The sequence below is a fragment of the Doryrhamphus excisus genome, chromosome 5 (assembly GCF_030265055.1).
Source record: "Doryrhamphus excisus isolate RoL2022-K1 chromosome 5, RoL_Dexc_1.0, whole genome shotgun sequence".
Lineage (NCBI taxonomy): Eukaryota > Metazoa > Chordata > Actinopteri > Syngnathiformes > Syngnathidae > Doryrhamphus > Doryrhamphus excisus.
The window spans coordinates 22,613,714-22,635,000 of NC_080470.1; the positions used below are offsets into that span (position 1 = coordinate 22,613,714).

Here is a 21,287-nt window from a genome sequence, read left to right on the forward strand (position 1 = left end):
TTTATGATTAACAGTGCTTTTTTTACACTGGTATGACTGGTATGGTATGTTAATAATGTTTAAAAAATGTTTTGATTGACTGCTTTATTGTATGTAATTTTTACTACATAGAGTAACGTCTTTTTACACTTAAGTTAAGAATACTAAAAGATGCCCTGTGATTGTTCTATATTATTTACCCTTACAGTGCTTAACTTGTTTGTATATTTGTATGACAGTTAAGATTGTTTAAAAAAAGGCCATGTGAGAGTTGTCATGATTAAAGTTAAGACCGAGTGGTCTATTTTATTTTTATTTATGATTAACAGTGCTTACCGTGTTTTTACACACTTTAAGAAGGTTTCAAAGTGTTTTATTGTGTTTACCGTTTATTATTAAAGGGGACCTATTATGCTTTTTCTACTTTTCTGACCTATAAATGTAGTTAGAATGTTTTATTCTGGTGTTAAACAATGACAAAGTTTCAGATAATGAGGTTTGCACATTTGGAAGTGAGCCCTGAAAAAAGTTTGGGATGGTTCAAAACGCTCTGTTTGAAAAGGCGTGGTAAAACCGTTCCTTTGTGATGTCACAGAGGGACTCCTTATATGGTTCATAGTTAGGAAGCACTTTGAGCGTGTGACCAATCACTACAGAGTGGGCATGCCTGGAGGCGAGCCGTGGTTGGAATAAATTAAAACAGACCGTTTTGCTAGGAAGCACAAATCCAAGGAATTACAGCTGGAATAGGTGTAGATTCTGGAAGGTCTACAACGCTTTATGTTCTGGTTATTGTGTGTAGCTGCTCTATAGTACACCACAACTCAATACAAAGGGTTGAATGAGCAATATAGGTCCTGTTGAACGTATTTTTCTACTTCTATGACGGTTTGAGTTACAAAATGTTGATATTAATTGTTTTATTGCGTTTAATGTTTACATTATAAAGTTGTACGACAGTTAAAAGGTGTCATGTCAGAGTTGTCAATCATCTTTAAAGTTGTTATTGCATTTAAATTTCACTATTAACACTGCTTAACTTCTTTTTACACTTGTATTGAGATAATGGCAGCAGTGTAACCCCGAAAGAGATGATTTGCATGCCTTTACGTGGGGGTAGTGGCGATTGGGTTGTCGCGTTAGCGTCAAAGTTTTGTCGGCAGCGTGTAACTTTAGCGCATCTGCGTGTGATCATGGAAGCAGCAGCGTCTTTACAGAAAGATATGTTCCACATCAATAATTCCTGCCGTGAGACGTGTGAACAATGGCGGCAACACGGCGTTATTATTTACCCTGCCGGAGAGCAGCCCAAATACTTTGGCAGCAATGGAGCCGGGCACATAAAGGAATCATGAAAAGGCCTCCCCAGTGTCCCCCCCCGCACACAGAATGGAACCCGAGTCTTAATATCCACACTTCAAACGGGTCGTGTATAAGCAATGCAAGTGTGATGGGGGGTTTGGGGGGGGGGGGGGGTGTTCATTTACACTTGACTCACTTTCTTTGCTTTCATTCTCGCCGCCTCAGAAGTGTCTCTTCTGTGCTGCATGGAAAGTCAAAAAAGGCCGACTGAAGAGAAAACCTTTTCTTCTTTCCTTTCTCTTCCTCTTTTTTTTTTTTTTTAAGAAGCACATTCCCTGTGAGCGCCGTCGCCTTGCGATGCTTAGACAATTTAATTGGATAAAAGGCAAAGATTAAAGAGGCCTTGACTCTCAGCCATTAATAATTGATTTCTAATGTATTTGTGCTGCTTGTTTGGGGATGGGGGGGGGGGGGGGGATTCAGGGGGTGTTGAGTGGCAGAAAGCCTTCAGATTTCTTCCACTCTTTTTGTTTTTTTTTTCCCCCCCTCCTCTTCCTCCACATGGTGATATCGAGGCGGCATGAAAGGCGGAGAGGGAGCTCACTCGCAGCTCAATTTGATCTTACATCGTCACAAATCAAAGATGCTGCGTGTAAAGAAGGAGCGCACGCAACTTTCTTGTGGGAGAGCAAACTTTCCCCCCCCCGCCACCGCCGCGTTACTAAAGAATACAGTCGTGCTGGCGCAACCCTTGCAAAGCCCAACGGCAAAGTCAGTCTGGAGCGCCTAACTAAAACTAATAAAAGTTTGCTGCTTGGACTGACGCATGCGTTTCCTGTTCCAGCCTCCATAAATGTGTCTGACTTTTAAAAGCATGCATCTCTGCTTTTAGTCAGCCTGATGACAAAAATGACTTTTCTTTTCATTTTGGATAAAAAAAAAAAAATAATGGTAGTGAGGAAACTGAATGCATCCGTTTCAACAAAAAAAGTCATTCACAATAAACGTACAAGTACAAATTCTAAATTATTGTGTTGATTATTGTTTATTATTCTGCTTTTGCTACTTCTGAGAAAATAAAAATTTTCCTTTGTGTTTGGGATAAAACATTTTAGCGATACATCTTTCTCAAAGACCACCCAGACTGCAACTTAGAAGTTTGTTGGTGTGTGATAAATACTGTAATCCCTCGTTTATCACGGTTAATTGGTTCCAGAGTCGACCGTGATAAGTGAATTTCTGCAAAGTGGGAGCCCATATTTTCATACAGCAGAGAAAACCTGCTTATGACCTTATAAATAAGTTTTTAACAATATTAGAGTTCTCTAGACATGAAATAACACCCCTATAGTCACCTTTACACTCCTATTACTCAATATGGTAGACATAATAAGAACGAATAAGTCATTAAGACATACATTTTCAGAGCTTAAAACAGTAGCCTGTGTCAAACCTGCAATTAAAACCTGTTGTTCCGGCGATCGAGTCTGGTGCTTGTGTGTCTCACCCAACATTACAGTAACATCACTGACACCCAGTGATATACACCCAGGGTAGAATACTACATATTATTACATCGTCTTATATTTGTATTTTATTTCATTTAGCCGTTTTTATGCTTGAAGATGCTTCATTTTGGAAAAAAAAATACTATTTACAATAATACTAGGTCATATTCAACCACAAAAAGATATGATTTATTAATCAATATATTCTTGAAAAGGCGGCACGGTGGTCTAGGAGACCAGGGTTCAATCCCACCCTCGGGCATCTCTGTGTGGAATTTGCATGTTCTCCCCGTGCATGTGTGGGTTTTCTCCAGGTACTCCGGTTTCCTCCCACATTCCAAAAACATGCTAGGTTAATTGGTGACTCCAAATTGTCCATAGGTATGGATGTGAGTGTGAATGGTTGTTTGTCTATATGTGCCCTGTGATTGGCTGGCGACCAGTCCAGGGTGTACCCCGCCTTACGCCCGAAAACAGCTGGGATAGGCTCCAGCACCCCCCGCGACCCTCGTGAGGAAAAAGCGGTAGAAAATGAATGAATTAATGAATGAATATTCTTGAAAAACCATGACAGAGAAACGCTGAATGAAGGTGAAAGTGGTGAGGGATTATTATATGGACATGCTATGTCTTATAAATTGTTGGTAACATTTAAAAAAATCTAAAATCTAATAAAACTGTCTAAATAATGCAGATACAGTAATCTCTCACCGCTGTGAATTTTGCAGCTTCACTCTATCACGTTTTTTTCAAAAATATATTCCAGTGGTACCTTGGTTAACATCCACCTCGGTTAGCAGGCTTTTCCGGTAACATCCATACTCGGTTTGTGTTCGCCCGCTTGTTAAGCATCCAAATTACTATCTGGTTTGTTTACACCACCATCTTGGATTACGCATCGAAGACAAAGTCTTGTGATCGTCTTGTGGGCCATGGGTGCCATTTTATAGCAATAGCATTTCTTTTTAGTCAATTTGCGGCCCTAGAGAGAGATACATGACGGATAAGTGTGGATACATGGAGCACACTGAAGAGAAAGGCAATGGACCGATTGCGAGACTTCCGAATTTTACGGCTTAAAGAGAAGGCCATCGTCATTTCAGAGGTATGGCCCAGAGGTGGCTCCGTTAGCGGCTGAGATGAACACACATCTCTGGTTCCCGTCTAAGTCTATCAACCTGACACTCTGTGTTTCACTCATTTTACATCCAGAACATTCATTTCTGGTTCCAACAATCAAAAATTCATTTAACTTACTGTAGCATGTTCATGGCAGGGAGAATAACCAAACACGTATCATAGTTATCAGGGGTGGCAAAACTTACATATACAGACCCCATCAATTGCTCCCTTACTCCCTTACATTATTATTATTTATTTAAATTATTTTAATTATTTGGGCAATTTACTGTTCACGCTGCACTTTACATTATGTTGCTCATATTTGGTGTCTATTCTATCTATTTATTCTCCACATTATTATTATTATTATTATTATTTATTATTACTTATCTTCTTTTGTGTCTGTTATTACATGGGAGCCAGGCAACGACATTTCGTTGGCAATTTCACTACTGTGTTTTTGTGCAATGACAATAAAGGGAGTCTATCTATCTTAAGATGCACAATTCTTTCTTTGCGGCTGCCATTTTCAAGGAAAAGCGGCAAATTGTGCTGAGGGGTAGCGGCCGCCGTTTACCGTTGGACAGCCGGCAACTTATCACACATGGACTTCCTCAAGTTGTGATATGAGAAATTGAAGCGATAGCTACAGAAACTCCACACAGACATGTTACATCTCGTATTTTTTACAGAAAATCGTGAAGTCCAAATTGTACATGTTTTGAGGTGTTGGACAAAGTGACCCCAAATGGGATCCACTGGGATACACAGTAAGTCATGGAGAAGCAAACAAACACAGACACACACACACACACACACATACATACATACACATACATACACACGGCCTGCCAGCACCACGGCCCCCGGTTGCCTCGCGGGATGACAGGATGTCATCGTTTCAATCTCCTCCTAACCCCTGCCTTTAATCTCATTCCCAATGTCAGCAAACAGCAATCTGCGGCCGTGGAGCGCCACGGCGGCGAGGCGAGCTCGTGCCACTAAGCATTACCGCTCGGCCCGTCACAGCCCCCCGGTGGGAGGGAGGGGGAGGAGCCGACCCGGTGTAGCTTACATGTTTTAGGAGCAGGTTGGGGCGAGGGAGGGGGCGGGGAACAGGTGAGTGCGGTACATGTGTGTTTCTGCTGGCTGTGTTTACCTGTGTGCTTTTAAGTGTGCGTGCGTTTGCGTGAATAAGCGTGCAGATGTCTACACACTCCTGAGGTCAAACACTCACTCACAAATGAAATCTAGCAACGTGAGCGCCCGCCAGCGTCACATGGGCTCGCACGGCAGCTGATCTTGCAAGCCTCACTGGAGCTGTCTCAACGAGGCAGGATAGAGAGCGCCGAGCCTGGCGGGGGAAGGGGGGGCGGACGGGAGGGAGGGATGTAGGGGGGGGGGTCACCTCACGTGAACCATTGCCCAAAAAAAAAGAAAAAAAAGAACGAAGCGAGCTTCTGTCGCCGCCAACAGAAGCTTCACGCTGAGAAACTAGAAAGCAGTGCTATGATGATGATGATGATGATGAAAACAAGGGGGAAAAAAGTACCCAAAAGTCGATGGGAAAATTGTTTTTGTAAAAACAAATTTTCGATATGTTTAAGGGGTGTTTGGTCTCTCCCACGACCTTTGTATTTGGGAGACCAAGCTCCCTTATACCAATGCATAGCCGTTTTATATATCTTTATTATTATTTAACAAAAATATGGATGCTGATAAATTTCAAAGCAGTGGACAACGAACCAACAAAAAATAATGAAGACAGTAGCACGGAACACCTGAAAAAATGGATGACCTGTACACTGAGGAGTCCAAGCAACCTCTAATACAAGCACATGGCAGTTTTATATTTTGTTTTGTATTTTGTGAAAAGTGTAAAAGTGGAGGTGGGGAAGGGGGATGTCACATTACGCAAACCGCTGCCCAAAAACTTTTAAAGCAAATGGTGGACGCTGACCATGCAGTGGACAACAGACAGAATACAATGACAAAGACACTGGGACGGAGGAACAAAAAAAAACTGAAGCAACAAGGACTTTTGTGAAATGCTAAAGGCAATATAGATGTGTATAAGGGTTGCTTGGTCTCTCCGATGCAGAGGTCATTGGAGAAACCGTGCTTGGTCTGTCCAATGTCGAGGTCATTGGAGAAACCGTGCTTGGTCTCTCCATTGTGGGGGTCATTGGACAAACCGTGCTTGGTCTCTCCGATGTAGGGGTCATTGGAGAAACCATGCTTGGTCTCTCCAATGTCGAGGTCATTGGAGAAACCGTGCTTGGTCTCTCCAATGTCGAGGTCATTGGAGAAACCGTGCTTGGTCTCGCCGATGTAGGGGTCATTGGACAAACCGTGCTTGGTCTCTCCGATGTAGGGGTCATTGGACAAACCGTGCTTGGTCTCTCTGATGCAGAGGTCATTGGAGAAACAATGCTTGGTCTCTCTGATGCAGAGGTCATTGGAGAAACCATGCTTGGTCTCTCCGATGTAGGGGTCATTGGAGAAACCGTGGTTGGTCTCTCAAATGTAGGGGTCATTGGAGAAACCGTGCTTGGTCTCTCAAATGTAGGGGTCATTGGAGAAACCATGCTTGGTCTCTTCGATGTAGGGGTCATTGGAGAAACCGCGCTTGGTCTCTCCGATGCAGACGTAATTGGAGAAACCGTGCTTGATCTCTCCGATGTGGAGGTCATTGGAGAAACCGTGCTTGGTCTCTCAGATGTGGGGGTCATTGGAGAAACCATGCTTGGTCTCTCTGATGCAAACGTAATTGGAGAAACTGTGCTTGGTCTCTCCGATGTAGAGGTCATTGGCGAAACCGTGCTTGGTCTCTCAAATGCAGGGGTCATTGGAGAAACCGTGCTTGGTCTCTGATGTAGGGGTCATTGGAGAAACCGCGCTTGGTCTCTCCGATGTAGAGGTCATTGGAGAAACCATGCTTGGTCTCTCCGATACAAACGTAATTGGAGAAACCATGCTTGGTCTCTCCGATGTGGGGGTCATTGGACAAACCATGCTTGGTCTCTCCGATGTGGGGGTCATTGGACAAACCGTGCTTGGTCTCTCCGATGTAGAGGTCATCGGAGAAACCATGCTTGGTCTCTCTGATGCAGAGGTCATTGGAGAAACCATGCAACCCTTATATGAGCGAGCAGGTTTATATATTTTTTTGTTATTTTGTAAAACGAGTAAAAGGGGTTGGGGTCACCTCACATGAACCACTGCCCATGTGAGCCAATGTCCAAAAAAATATACAATGTGGGGAAGCAGTTCCGGTTTCCAAGAGCGGCAAGATGGCTGACCCGTGCCCATCGTGTTTAATGCCGCCTTTTTGCAGCCACACTTTCTAATCCACTGGAGGTGCCACACTGATGCTGCAGAGGAGATGCATGTCACCAGACTGATGGACCCTGCCCCTGGCTGCTGGGTGACCTCCTTCCAGTGCCATCATACACACGCACACACACACACACACACACACACACACACACACATGCACACAGAGCACAGCATGACAAAGAGGCAATGCTGTGATTGAGGAAATCCTTAAATAGGAGTCAAAGAGGAAACATGCTCTCTAAACTAAAGGGCCTTTAAGCAGATTAAAGACTTGGAGGCAATACAAATGATATCATGGGGAGTCGTGCATTTGACAAAGCGACTTGTCATCCTGCGTTATCTTTGTCACATTATTCAAATTCTGATTAAAATCCACATATTTACCTACAGTTCCAAACAGGCTACAGAATCTTGAAACACATTTAAGTGTGCCATGCCTGACAAAAACATGTCTTTAGTGCATTGATTCGCATTCTACAGGTACCTAATATAAGACTTTTAAAAAGAGTTCAGTTCTGACAACGAGACCAGGAAGTTGTCTTTAACTGAATTTGGGATGATTATGAGGATAGGCATAGCAATGAAAATGATCAAGATATGAACAAATATTCTACTTTGTGTGTAGTGGATATTTCCAAGACAGAGGTACCTCAGTTAAAGACTGCCCCAGTTTGCACGTTTTTCATCCAACATCCAAAAGTTTGGGAAAAATGTTGCCTTGGCTACTTATTTAGCAAGCAAAATACCGTCAGGTTTGTTTACCAGATATTGTTTACAAGATTGTGGGTCGCCGGCGCCATTTTTCTGCTGCCTTTCTGCTCATGAGTTATACAACGTAACAAACGCGGTGGAAGGCGATGGATCTTACCGAGACACCAAGACCTCAGTACAGTAAACCTTGGATATATCGGATTCAATTGTTCCCACTGGTTTTGTCCAATATAAGCGAAATCCGTTACTATATGCGTATACCGGAAAATGTCCGTTTTACGCATATATCGGATTTATATCCGGTATATGCGTAAAATCGGATTTTATCCGTTATAAAAAGGCACTTCCTTGACTATGTTTCCAATGTACCTGGACGCGCAGGCAACGCTGCAAACGCTGCAAATGACGTCGTCTAGCGGCCTGTCACGATTCGGCGAATCGGAGCGCCACGATGCGGCCATCCGATATATGCGAGGGAAATTTTATGGAAATGCATTGGAACGGGACTGGAGATTTTGTCCGAAATAGGCAAAATCCGTTATAAAAAATCCGATATATGCAATGAATTTTTATTGGAAATGCATTACAGAAAAATCGGTTCTTTTTTATCTGTCCGTTGTGAGCGAATTTCCGATATATCCGAGTCCGATATATCCGAGGTTTACTGTATTTTATGGTTTAAAGAGAAGACTCATTTCAGAGGATGGAGACAACACAAGACCATGCTTGAACATAACTTATTTGCTGTTTATGTTTAGTGCAACACTATAGTACGTGTTACGCGCATGGGTATGCTCCGTCACCACCATTTCCCGCATCCGTGAAGCAGTCATGGCTCTGCTGCGTGGCGTCATGCGGCACAGCAGGCAATACGCTTAGGTTCAGGAATGCAAGGGAACTACTTGAAAATCCCCCCCATACTACTTGGTACTTGGTCCAAGAGGTGGTGGAAAAGTGAGACGCACGGAGGCACGCTTTGTTTGCACACAGGTTGCGGTGCATTTTTGGATTTTGCATTATTCGAATTTGGAATGGAATGGAATGGCATTTATTGTCATTATACAAGATGTACAACGAGATTGGAGAGCTTCTCCTTTCAGTGCAGTAGTCAAGTTTAAAAAAAAAAAGTATATAAAAGTAGAGCAAGTATATAAAAGACCATTTAACAAGATATATACAAGATATCCAAAATATACACATAGTATTGCACAGGAGCATATGCAGGAGCAGACATATTGCAGATATATTAATTTTAGTGCAATGATACTTGATGCATATTCAAATTCTGATTAAAATCCACATATTTACCTACAGTTCCAAACAGGCTACAGAATCTTGAAACACATTTAAGTGTGCCATGCCTGACAAAAACATGTCTTTAGTGCATTGATTCGCATTCTACAGGTACCTAATATAAGACTTTTAAAAAGAGTTCAGTTCCGACAACGAGACCAGGAAGTTGTCTTTAACTGAATTTGGGATGATTATGAGGAATGCAAGGGAACTACTTGAAAATCCCCCCATACTACTTGGTACTTGGTCCAAGAGGTGGTGGAAAAGTGAGACGCACGGAGGCACGCTTTGTTTGCACACAGGTTGCGGTGCATTTTTGGATTTTGCATTATTCGAATTTGGAATGGAATGGAATGGCATTTATTGTCATTATACAAGATGTACAACGAGATTGGAGAGCTTCTCCTTTCAGTGCAGTAGTCAAGTTTAAAAAAAAAAAAGTATATAAAAGTAGAGCAAGTATATAAAAGACCATTTAACAAGATATATACAAGATATCCAAAATATACACATAGTATTGCACAGGAGCATATGCAGGAGCAGATATATTGCAGATATATTAATTTTAGTGCAATGATAAATGAGTCATAGTGTACAGATGAGTGAAGTCACATATCAGTGTATTGTATTGGGTTGTTAAATAAATAAATATGTTTGAGGTAGTAACAGAAGTACAAATTGCAACACTGGCAGCAGTACAAATTGCTGTTCTATGGCTATTGTCTTTTTTTCCCCACCACAGGTAAAATGTTATAAAATAATAGCACAAGCAACACTGCAGTGGTGCACGTTTTGGCTCATTTTGACACTTTTGTGCGGAGTCGACACATAATCAATATCTGTTGTTGGCGTATTGACACTGTATTGTGATCGATTTGATATTTCAATATATTATTGTTATTGTCTTGGCATTGCGGCTGCAAGGTTAAGGATAAAAATAATGCCAACAAAATGAAAGGTTTGTCTTGAAAGGTTAAAAGGGAGGCAGGTAGAGGCTGTGGGCGTTTGGAGATGGTGGGGGCACAGGGAGCATCAGCTCCTGGTTCTGACATGTGCAGGAACATCTAAAAGCAAACTCCTGAGAGGCTGCTGAGGGCGACCTCAGTAATACGCAAATGAGCTGTAGCAGACAATGCACAAAGCTGTCTAAAGCGGGGCGGGGTGGGCATTTGGGGGTGGGGGTATTAACACGTTCAATGAAGCAGCTCAAAAAACTTCTCTCTCCGCCTGACCCAATTACCTCAGCTGATCATCTCGCTCTGGCCGGCACGGTGGCGACGGGGAGAAAAGTCTTCCAAGATTCCTCATCAACATTTCATGTGAGGTGTCTCATGAATTATGACGGCTCCTCCAGCTGACATTAAGGAGCGGAAATGGCAACCACCCCCTACTCCCCCCCTTCCCGCCACCGCCACACTTTCCTCAACGTGAAACAAAAGGCGCTGGTATGAATAACTCTAATTTTGAAATCAAATCACACTAGAAATCTCTCCGGAAAGCCACTTTGCATAAATATTGATTGGATATTAAAATTGCATCCATCCATACAGTAAGCGGGAGAACATGAAGGAAGAGCTCCACTTGTCATTTCGCCATTAAACAAAATGAAACAAACAAAAAAAAAAAAGACGACCTCATCACTAATTGTAAATAATGCAGGCAGCCTGTCTTCCTTTTCAATTATTCAACTTGATGTCCTGCTTTTGCTTGACAGCCACGTCGCCGCGACAACATATTGTTACGTTGCCGCCGCGCACACGACTTTGTCGCCGTGTCTTATTAGATTTGCAAGGCGCACGTACATACGCACACACCTACGCACAACCTAAGTGGATTAAAGATGACGGATGATGACATTTGGAGAAAAGGCTGGTGGAGATGGCTGCCATCTAATCTGCGGCTTCAAATCTTCTGCTCCCATTCTTTTTCAAATTATTGTTATGTTATTGTTATTATGTATTCATAATTTCATTATTTATATGTACATTTTATAATAATTTTGTAATAATTTTATTAAAGGTATTATTTTATATGTATATTATTATTCATTTATTTTGTGTGTCTTATTTTATTTATTTATAATGAATTTAATATTATATCTAATATTGCTATATATATATATATCTAATTGCATATACATATATATATATATATATATATAATTATTTATAATTATTTACATATAGTATATACAAACACATACACAGTAATCTCTCACTACTGCTTCAGACACACAAGCACCAGGCATGTCCGCCAAAACAACAGGCTTTTATTGCAGGTTTGAACCCAAACACTGTTGTGGCTGACACCCACAGAAAAACTAAATCTCAACTCTGAACCCCCGCCGTCACTTCCTGCCGAACATCGGAAAACCTTTACAGCAACACACAGTAACATGTGTCTTATTTATGTCTGATGTTTTTTTTTCTCTTATTAGAGAGTAAAAGTGACTATAGGGGTGTTAATCAAGCCAAGAGGGCTCTATTAATGTTAAAAAGCGTATTCAGAATGTTGTAAAAAGGTATTGTATGCCTGTAACTTCCAAAATACTCAATTTATAAATAAGGAATCCTACTAATAAACCAGGGGAAAGTTGAAGCAGTTGTGGGAAAAATAGCAAAAATGGGAAAATAACAATTGTAATTTTACAACATAAAGTCAAAATTTTAGCCTAATCGCTAAGGAAAAGCAAAGCAATGAAGCTTAGAGCACACACATATCTGTAGCTGACTGACGGGTAGTTGGCATCCCTCCATTTTATGATGTGTAGCAAAGCCTTTAAACCATAAATACTAGCCATATGAATATACACAAGGCCGGCCAGGTCAAATATCGTTAAAATTGTTGCATATAATTATACTCTTCATTTTTGGTACTTTAAGTCACGGTGGCTCCGGGTACTCCGGTTTCCTCCCACATTCCAAAAACATGCTAGGTTAATTGGCCACTTCAAATTGTCCATAGGTATGAATGTGAGTGTGAATGGTTGTTTGTCTATATGTGCCCTGTGATTGGCTGGCCACCAGTCCAGGGTGTACCCCGCCTCTTGCCAGAAGACAGCTGGGATAGGCTCCAGCCTTTTGAGGATAAGCGGTAGAAAATGACCGTGCTGTGCTGGAATGATAAGCTTGACTAAAGTCCGCCATGTTTCCCCAGTCCCAGAGTGTAAGACTTTACAAAGAACGTAACGACTCATAAGACTCCTCACTTTTTTTTTTTTTTTTTGGGAGGGGGTTGAGGAGCCCCTAAGGCGAGTAATTAACAAGATTAATCAAAGTGCGGCTGTGATCTGCCGCCAGTGGACCGAACTGCCGTCTTCCCTCGCAAAGTTCCTGTGCTATCGCTAACGTCTTTGATGAAGCCAAGACCCGTCCCACTGGTCCACGGGGGCTTCGTTGAATTGAATTAGCGTTACACGCCGGCGCTCTGTGATGTCACAGGCAGCGCTCTATCAGAGCCGCTCAATTACTTGACGTAGCGTAACGGCCAATCAGGGCGTCCGCATCTCTGAGGACGCATCACAGAAAAAAAAAAAGAAAAAAGAAAATTGAAAGCAGATCATATATATAGTAATCCATCGTAATTACGAATTACCTCTCAACCTATTTTTCCCCAAAATCACAACTTAAATTTGTTTTGTTTGTTTTTCACAATATTCTGACTTAAAAAAATGCTTTAATATTTCAACTCTGCTTCTAAAATTACGGTATTTTTTCTCAATATTTTGACTTTATTCTTGTACAATTACAGTTGTTTCTTTCCCATTTTTGCTGATATTTGTTTATGTTGTTTTTGATAACTGTTTCAGCTTTTTTGCTGTGGACTTTTTAATCGTAATTACGACTTTTTCCGTAACCTAAAATTATAACTATATATATATACATGCATATTTATATATGTATATATATATATTTTAACAATGTTACACCAAAAAAAAATATTATTTTTTCTGTGATATTTCCGATAATTATCAGTTACCAGTATCAGCATAAAAATCAGCATACAAATCAGCATAGAAATATGACACTGGTTGATATTGGTATCAAGACTTTTTTCCCCCCCATCATTCATTCACTCATTCATTTTCTACCGCTTTTCCTCACGAGGGTCGCGGGGGATGCTGGAGCCTATCCCAGCTGTCTTCAGGCGAGAGGCGGGGTACACCCTGGACTGGTGGCCAGCCAATCACAGGGCACATATAGACAAACAACCATTCACACTCACATTCATACCTATGGACAATTTGGAGTCACCAATTAACCTAGCATGTTTTTGGAATGTGGGAGGAAACCGGAGTACCCGGAGAAAACCCACGCATGCACGGGGAGAACATGCAAACTCCACACAGAGATGGCCGAGGGTGGAATTGAACCCTGGTCTCCAAGCTGTGAGGTCTGCCCGCTAACCACTCGACCGCCGTGCAGCCTCCCCCATCATGAAATAATAATTGAGATAATTAAAAAATACTGCATACAACACATGTGTTCATTCCTCCATAGGACATATGTCATGTTACATATGTCAGTGTTGGCTGATTCGGTATAGGAAAGTTGAAAAGTTGGACAATATCAGCATATCAAAAAAAAAGGTCAATATCGGACATCCCGAATTACAGCAAATTAAAAAAAAATTGTTGTTGGTTTCAGATCCTTCTGTGGCATCACAGTGACCCGGGCTTCCTTATATGGGCATGCCCAAACTGTGAGCTGTACAAGCTGAGTGGGACCAGTCACAGCGGAATGGGCGTGTCCAAAGGCGGGCCATGGGTGGAATAATTTAAAACAGACCATGTGCTTGTTGGTGACACACTCTGTTGCAGACAAACATGCTCATTAGCATTAAAGCTACGCACACGCAAAAGGCCGTGTTCCCAGTAGCGCTTACTAAAAGCACTTTAAAACGGTTTAAATTCCAGCATCACGGCTAACACACGTCCAGTCCACTATTGTGCCACCTCTGACACTACACAGCTTAATCCCAGGTTACAAACTTTACAACTTCCCAGCTCCTCCCACTCGAACTTGCTGTCGCAAACAAGCGCCAGCGCTTTAGCTCTCAGCTCACACGCCACGCGTTAGTCAACGGTCACGTCCTCGTTTCACCCGCCATCACATCATACTGGCAGACGTATGAGCACACATGCGGGATGCACGCCAAACAGCCGTGGCCACGTTGAGCATGAAAAACGAGGCCGGTGAGGTTTCAGAGGGCGCCGCTTTGCTTAAGCCGGCCAGATCCTTTTGACCCGCATCTCATGTGAACCAATTAAAGCAACAAACAGCTGAATACCCCCAAGCAGCAGTTAAATACACGTCCTCAAGGCAATGATGATAATAATAACTAGAAAATTCCCGCAGAAATTTTGATGGGCTTGCCACCTGTGTTGTGAACCTCGGGCCCGGTGTGCCAAAGGCTACTGTGCTAGCACCTAGCAAGACAACCTCAAGTACTGAAAAGGTTGATGCAGTCCCATAGTGTCCCCACATCATGTCATGTGTCTATTTGCCTTTAGACATTAGTAAATTAGCTTAAATGCTAACATGCTAACGGCTACCATGCTAGCACCTAGCAAGACAGCCTCAGGTCCCGAAAAGTTTGGGGCAGGCCCATAGTGTCCCCACATCATGCCATGAGTGTATTTGCCTTTAGACATGAGTAAATTAGCTAAAATGCTAGCACGCTAACAGTCATCATGCTAGCACCTAGCAAGAGAGCCTCAAGTTTAGAAAGTGCCAAGGTCGTCCTATAACATCCCTACATCATGCCATGTGTGTATTTGCCTGTAGACATGAGTAAATTAGCTTAAATGCTAACATGCTAACGGCTACCATGCTAGCACCTAGCAAGAGAGCCTCAAGTTTAGAAAGTGCCAAGGTCGTCCTATAACATCCCTACATCATGCCATGTGTGTATTTGCCTGTAGACATGAGTAAATTAGCTTAAATGCTAACATGCTAACGGCTACCATGCTAGCACCTAGCAAGAGAGCCTCAAGTTTAGAAAGTGCCAAGGTTGTCCTTTAACCTCCCCACATCATGCCATGTGTGTATTTGCCTTTAGACATGAGTAAATTAGCTTAAATGCTAACATGCTAGCAATTAGCATGGGCTAATTGCTCAGTAATGCAAGCCCCATAGACTGCTGCTTAGCAGCTGTCTATGGGGCTTGCATTACTGAGCAAGCCCATAATAATACATCTCCACACCACTGCCTGGCGCAGAGCTAGCATCACAATGTGAGCTAAAGTGCTAACATTACATTTTAACATCATGCTACGCTAGCGTGTTTGCTGAAGACAAAACAAATGATGAAACTTAAACCTCCCCACATCTGTATCTGACAGAGATGTAGTAGAGGCACGTTTTAAGATGTGTAGCGAAGCCAGTTCGATTTTTTTTTTTTTTGCTTGGCTGTACATTATACATTATATAATTAACCGGTGAGTCATGCTCTCTTTTAGCCTTTAAACAACATTTAACATTTAACCATGCTTGTGCTCATTAAAGCCTCTTTGCCGGCGCCTTACCAAAGTATTCCTCTGACGGAGGGTTGTCCATGTCAAAGAGCATCTTTTTGGTCAGGCGCTCCAGCTCATCCTCGGGGTGGGCCACTGGGGCGGCGCTCTGAGGGCCAGAAAAAAAAAAAAAGGAAAGGGAGTTGTGATTCAGGCCAAGTGAGGTCGTGAAGAAGAGTCCTCGCATGTGTTTCCACCTCGCTGATGAACGTCACCTGTGGTCTATTTGTGGTGATGTTTGAGAGCAAGAGAGCATATGCGAGAACACATTGCTTAACTAGACGCTCGCAGCTTTCAAAGGCTCTCACACACACACACACACACACACACACACACACACACACACACACGCACGCACGCACGCACACAACAAGCAGGGCTTTAATGAATGGTGGATGAAGGTCGAAGCAGCACACATTCAGCGTGATTTACATGCAGTGCATGGCCTTCCCGCTGAGATATCTGACCCTGGATCAGGCCCCCCTCCCCCGGTGCACTCCCCAGAAGGTCGTCCATGTCCCCGTGTGCTCTACATGAACGGCAGAAGAAAGGACGACCCTGACTAATCCTTGCGTTGGGAAAAAGAGAAGAATAATATGAGGCACAACAGAACAAAATGGAAGCTTTCTCTTTACGCTGCTAATCGCTCCAGAGGGGATGACAACTCTGTGAAGATGACATCTCCTTCACTTCTCCCGTTACCAATCGCCAACCAATCCAGACGAGCCGGCGGCCCCCCTCACAGGTGTTTGTGTCCTTTGCAGACCCCTGTGGAGTCCTGAACTTGATTCTTTTACTCTCTACGCGCTGACCTTCGCCAGGGCCGGATCTTTATGCCCACTTTGATTTTCAATATGGCAACACGGGCCCGGATCCGCCTGACCTTTGAGGTGTTCCTAATTGCCACATTTGGGAGCTGATTGAACGCAGGAGACCCGACTAATTTATCTAAGATCGGATTAGTCAATGCAGATTGACCGAGACGTCTTTTGGTATTCCAAAAGAGTTGTTAGCGATTGTGTCATTTAATCAGTCAGAGACGTTGGACTCCAGCTCTTATGTCCCCGAAATACGAATTCTTCATCTTAGCAGACCTGCCGCCATTTTTCACCAACTTTAAATACGATTATAAAAGATACGATAAAAAAAAAAAACAAGGAACTGTCCTAATGCCAACATGTGAGTCTATATTTATAGGTTATCACATGGTTTGTCTGGTATCAGGCCTGGTATCAGGCCAGGTATCATGCCCCCAAGTGTCAGTATCAGCCCGAGACCGAAGGTGAGATGATCTTATTATCACATACTATTTAATCATGAGCTTATTATCACGTACTATTTAATCAAAAGACCATTTTGTTTCCAGAAATTTTTCAGTTTATTACATGTATTATATTTTGTTGACATGTTGACAGAGCACAGACGGCAGCAAAACAAACGCTGTGTGTTCACGCTCGTGCGCTGTTCTCTGATTGGTTGTTTCACGAGCACGATACCAGAGCAGCGCGCTCTGAGTGGACAGCTACGGGGGCTGATACTGGACATGGTTAAACTCTATATTTTATCAGTATCACTGCCCTGGGCTTTGACACAGTATCATTTCGGCCTTTTCCCGTATCATTCATGGGCGGTTTCTAGGGTACAGGGCCAATTAATACTGTAGTATGTGATAATATGTCTTATGTGTCTTATCTTCTCTTATTATATCTACTATATTGGGTAATAGGAATGTAAAGCTGACCATAGGGGTGCTATTACATGTCGAGGGCTCTAATGTTAAAAAATGTATTTAGAAGGTTCTTTCATTAATTTTTATCCTCACAATGGTCGTGAACAGGTTTTCTATACTCTGAATATGAAAATATTCTGTGTATAAGTAAGGAATCCTATTTGGCAGAAATTCACTCATCATGGTCAGGTCTGGAAGTCATAAACCAGGGATTACTGGACTTCATTTTACGATATTGCAGTATTAACAAGTACCTCAGCAAGACACTTGTCATCTCAGAGGTGAGTTTGGTCTCCTTACCATGTTCCAAAAATTCTGAATGACCCTGCCGGTTGTTTGTGTGGTTACATTTCGTGTTCCGACAATTTATGTTACGCCATTTTGTGGTTACTATGGATTGTGGTTATGGTGTTTTGTGTTGCAAACATTTTGAATGGGTTTGCCTGTTGCTTACCTTTGGCCCCACATTGTATCCTTACAGGTTATATGCATGGTAGACCTGAATGGAGGGGTTCTAATGAAGTGGCCGTTTCAACTTTACAGAAAATATTACAAACTATAAGTAGCACTTGGATACCAGTGATGTAACAATTGTTAGAATTCAAATATCGTTTAGCTCGGGATGTGCCAGAGGCGGTATCATAAGGAAGGAGGTTTTTCCTTTCCGAAGTCTGGAAAAGACGTAACTTGGATCACATTTGGTGGTCCTACACACACATTATAGTTACACATCATTAAAAATATGTATGCATGTAGCCAAAGCTCTGATGGATGACTTGATGAAAGAGGTGTGTCTCAGTTAGAGCCCGAGCGGTTCATCGGTAGCGAATTGCCGCTCTCTCTGTCTCACTCACCAGGCTGCAGAGGAACGGCGAAACAAACTTAGTTTTTTTTACACCATGCTAAGCTGTGACTTATATATAACGCAAACACATTAGTGCCAGGATCTGTCTAGCTTTTTTACACAAGTTTTACAGAGTGCATTACAGCGCTTTAACGTTGTGCAAGTCGCATCTTTTGGGGATAAACAAAGGCAGATGCAACTGTTGTTAAATACACCTCCCCCCAGCCCCCTAATTGTCAGCTCTTGTTGAATGAATCTTTTAAATAAAACAAAGCCGTATTCAATGCAGGTGAATTAAGGCCTCGCACGCCACATAGGAGCCTTTTAGTGAATGTTTCCTCCAATTAGGCTTGAAAGAGGCGAGATCTGCCACTGTTAATGTCAGCTCCACATCAAAAGCACACAGGAGCGGGAAGGCAAATGCTGCGATTACCAGAAACAGACTTTTGACTTTAAGCTTCATTTCTACCTGATCCGCTCTTTTGACAGCCCGCAGCGACGCACTGGCAAGAGTTTAAAGCGCCTTGTTTGGGGACTCTTTTGTGACAGCGCCAAAGACTATTTTCCACTTGAATAAAAGCGAAATTGCTCCCCCCCCCACTCGTCTTTGTGATGGCGCCGCACTTCCCGTTGAGCGACAATAGGAACCATCGAGCTGTACAACGCGGATGTCGACTTTTAGCGACATTGGTCCCATTTCAATCTTTTGTTGGCCTTCAACCCCCGGGACTCTCAGGCTGACTTTCATTGAAGTTCCGTCGGATGTTCCCCGCTGTGAGCACAAAAGGACCAAGCTCACACAACATGGATGTCGATGGACATCGTTACAACACAGGACACTCGAAAGCAGAAGTAACACATCCGATCTGTCTGAGGTACACCCTTCAACATTGGTAGCCATATTGAATGAGGTATACTCCCATTCATCCATTCATTCATTCATTCATTTTCTACCGCTTATCCTCACGAGGGTCGTGGGGGTTGCTGGAGCCTACCCCAGCTGTCTTCGGGCGAGAGGTGGGGTACACCCTGGACTGGTAGCCAGCCAATCACAAGGTACATATAGACAAACAACCATTCACACTCACATTCATACCTGAAACAAAACGCTTTAAAACAAAATTTTGCCACAAAACCACATAACACAGACTTTTGCAACATGAAACGTCACAACACAGAACACCAACAACACAACTCGCCATAACCAGAAAACATTGTAACCACAAAACGACATAACACAAAATGTCGCAACATGTAACACAACCACAAAAACGGCGTAACACGGAATACCATCACACAAAACGCTTTAACCACAAAAAATTGTAACAGAATTTCGCAGCATGAAACGTCACAACATAGAACACAAAACGCCATAACTACAAAAGGTAACCATAAAACATTGTGACATGACACATTGAATGGAACATCGAACCATAGCATAACATGGAATGTCTCAACTGTAAACGTAACACTAAAACGTAACAAAATGTCAGAACTCTGAAGTTCTCAAAAGAACTCAAAACTCCTAAAACGGCATAATTTCGCAAAATGAAATGCAACACAAAATGTACAACATGAAATGTAACCACACAAAATATAACAAAAAAGGGCGTAACACAAAACGCTGTAAAAGCTAAACAGTGCAACACGAAATATCACCGCATGCAACGTCGCAACAAAAATGCTGCAACACAAAAAGGTCGTACCATGAAACTGTGACACAAAACATATCCACAAAAAGACGCACCAGGAAATGGCGTAAGAAGAAATGTAACATGAAAACGAGGACCAGTGGTAAACAACACATTTTGCGTATTCGGACATGCAGATAGCAGATGTCCAGTGGTGGGGCAAGGGTTCTTGGTCCTTGGGGGCTCAAAGCAAGAAATTCATTGGGGCCCCCGTGGCCGATAAACAAAAAAAACTTACGACTCGTGCTATGTCATTGTTGTTTCATAATTGCATCGTAAATGTTGTCGTTCCAGTACAATACATGTATTAAGACTTGGGGCACCCGGTCTCGGAGTAAAAACCGTTGCGTGTGTCCTGATGCATCCAGACACAGATATCTGACTTTGGGAGTCGATCGGTGACCGACTGCCACATCTGCCGTGTGCGCCGTGCACCGTAGCGCCCTGCACCGTGTCATGAGCGATTAGGTGATGAGTGGATAGGAGCCGGGGAAGGGTGAGGGGGCGGCGGACTCGCTGCGTCCCCTCACCTGATGCCTGTGACAGTGCCGTGTCCCGCCGACAAGAAACAAACCTGAGGCCCTGTCGCTCTTGTTTGGACCACTCTTCTAAACTCATTCTAAACACGTCTGTCATTGTAGTTGGTGTCATGATCGTGATAATTATTGTGTAGCTAAACAAGGAAACCACAACATTAGAAACAGAAAACAGCTCCCAATGTGACGCAGTAGAACTAAAATATACATATTTTTTACATTGTTGTGTGGTTTGTGATTGTGTAAAAAAAAAAAATCACTATGTCAATTTCTGCAAATGGGCTGCACAGTAGATGAGTGGTTAGCGCGCAGACCTCACAGCTAGGAAGCCAGGGTTCAATTCCACCCTCGGCCATCTCTGTGGGGAGTTTGCATGTTCTCCCCGTGCATGCGTGGGTTTTCTCCTGGTACTCCGGTTTCCTCCCACATTCCAAAAACATGCTAGGTTAATTGGCCACTCCAAATTGTCCATAGGTATGAATGTGAGTGTGAATGGTTGTTTGTCTATATGTGCCCTGTGATTGGCTGGCCACCAGTCCAGGGTGTACCCCGCCTCTCGCCCGCAGAGAGCTGCGATAGGCTCCAGCACCCCGACCCGCGACTCTCGTGAGGAAAAGCGGTAGAAAATGAATGAATGAATTTCTGCAAATTTCCAGTTGCTGGCATGGGATCTGAATTAGCCAGTACTGTTCATGAACTATAGTAACCCCTCGTTTATG

General features: G+C 42.8%; 1 protein-coding gene across 2 annotated transcripts in view; it reads right to left on the bottom strand.

Annotated features, from left to right (window-relative positions):
- lpp (LIM domain containing preferred translocation partner in lipoma) overlaps positions 1-21,287 on the bottom strand; it is a 150,789-nt gene that overhangs the window by 25,227 nt on the left and 104,275 nt on the right. For both annotated transcript variants that reach the window (XM_058072881.1, XM_058072880.1), the window contains exon 7: positions 15,781-15,877. In XM_058072881.1, coding sequence (XP_057928864.1) covers positions 15,781-15,877 — 97 coding nt within the window. The remainder of the gene's footprint in view (positions 1-15,780; positions 15,878-21,287) is intronic.